At 46.5% G+C, this 1,735-nt stretch overlaps 1 protein-coding gene across 1 annotated transcript in view; it reads right to left on the bottom strand.

Moving 5' to 3' along the window:
- Window positions 1-348: 348 nt before the first annotated feature.
- HRASLS5 (HRAS-like suppressor family, member 5) overlaps window positions 349-1,735 on the bottom strand; it is a 34,220-nt gene continuing 32,833 nt past the window's right edge. The window contains 2 exon segments of the mRNA XM_011942642.1: window positions 349-660; window positions 663-683. Of these exon segments, the coding sequence (XP_011798032.1) occupies window positions 620-660; window positions 663-683 (62 nt within the window). The 3' untranslated portion in view covers window positions 349-619.

The following is a 1,735-nucleotide window of genomic DNA, read 5'->3' as shown; positions in this document are numbered from 1 at the left end:
TGATGTATAATTCTAAAAAGAAAATATTTCTTGGGATATGTGTTTCTAGATTAAGGTACTGAATAGCCCTGAATAGCGAATCACAGTTTTTCTTAAGGTCCTCCTCCCCTGAGGCTACACTATGGCTTGAAAAGGGCAGGATTATCATAAATAGAAAGAAGCTAGAGGCATTTTAGTTCAATAAAAAGAACATCTGGAAAAAGACATCTTCGTTTCTGGAAATATTCAAGCAGAGGCTTCTGGGATGTTTCTGATGGTATTCAAGCATCAGAGACCAAGATCAGCCTAAGAAACAAGCAAGGTCTCTTCCTACAAAGAGAGTGAAATTAGATCAGTATATGAAATGCCTAGCACAGTGCCTGGCGCATAAGAGATACACACTAGATACCAGATCCTTCCCATCCTCAGAGTCTGTGGGTCTATGCTTGTATATATTGGATATATTTCTGGAAGGGTAATTGGATACATTGTAGATTCTTCCAGAAGTTCACAGTTTTCTTAATCGGAGGCATTGAGAGAAGGCAAGGGAAGGAAGCACGTTCTTTTTGCTTGTGTCAGTAACTCTTTCTCTAGTTGGAGTTCTCATCACCTTCAGGCAGTTATTGGTTTGGGCTTTATGCTATCCACTACAGCTGAAATAACTGCTCCAGCAGCCTTCCTCCTTCCATCAGGGCGTGCTCTACCTGCAAGGCACATCAGTTCACAGGACAATCGGTACCAATCCTAGGCTTGCACCCTCCCTACCTCTACCCCACCATACATTCAGCAACCAGCCTGCCTGGTGTCTATTCCTAAGAGAAGAAGCAGTCCATGCTATCTTATATTTTCAAAACTCCTAGAGTGACAAGAGACCAAGAAAAGCCAGGACTGTTGGAGACAACTCCTTCCTCCCTCTGTGCCATTTGGCCCAGGGTCTGCTTCCAGTGTGGAGCTCAGAAGCAAAGGATCTCACAGCACCACAGTCACTGAGGCCCTCATTCTACAAACAGGGGATCCAAGAGCCAGGGAACAGAACTCACTTGCACAGAGCTGTACAGTGAATTCGTGTCCAAACTTAGCTCTTGGGTTCTTGGGTCTCATGACTCCTGGGCCCAAGCTTCTTCAGAGGACTTCTTGTAATGCCCTCAGTCCTTGGGATCTTCTTGTACAAATTCTCATGGGATGGGAGGTTTCTCACACCACAGCCCACCAAGCCCCTGACTCTAGAGCAAAGCCTCACAAGAATGGAGTGCAGCCTGGAGAGGATGCAGAGCAGAGAGGAGGAAGGTGCAGAAAGTAAAGGGCACAGCAGGGAGGCTGCCAATGCTCTGAGGATGGGCTGGCAGCAGCAGAGACCAACATTGGAAATGTGAGCCCAATCTGCTTAGACAACAGAAGAAACATAGACAAAAATAGAACAATTGTGTTATCTTCTAATCCTTAATTTTTTTCATCTCTTTAAAGGGGAATCATAGGCCGGGTGTGGTGGCTCACGCCTGTAATCCCAGCACTTTGGGAGACTGAGGTGGGTGGATCATGAGGTCAAGAGATTGAGACCATCCTGGCCAACATGGTGAAATCCCGTCTCTACTAAAAATACAAAAATTAGCTGGGCGTGGTGGCGCGTACCTGTAGTCCCAGCTACTTGGGACGCTGAGGCAGAAGAATCGCTTGAACCTGGGAGGCAGAGGTTGCAGTGAGCCAAGATCGTGCCATTGCACTCCAGTCTGGGTGACAGAGTGAGACTCTGTCTCAA

Source organism: Colobus angolensis, unplaced genomic scaffold (genome assembly GCF_000951035.1).
Source record: "Colobus angolensis palliatus isolate OR3802 unplaced genomic scaffold, Cang.pa_1.0 Scaffold21, whole genome shotgun sequence".
Lineage (NCBI taxonomy): Eukaryota > Metazoa > Chordata > Mammalia > Primates > Cercopithecidae > Colobus > Colobus angolensis.
Note: the sequence above shows the minus strand (reverse complement) of the source record. Positions and strands in the feature narration are given on the sequence as shown.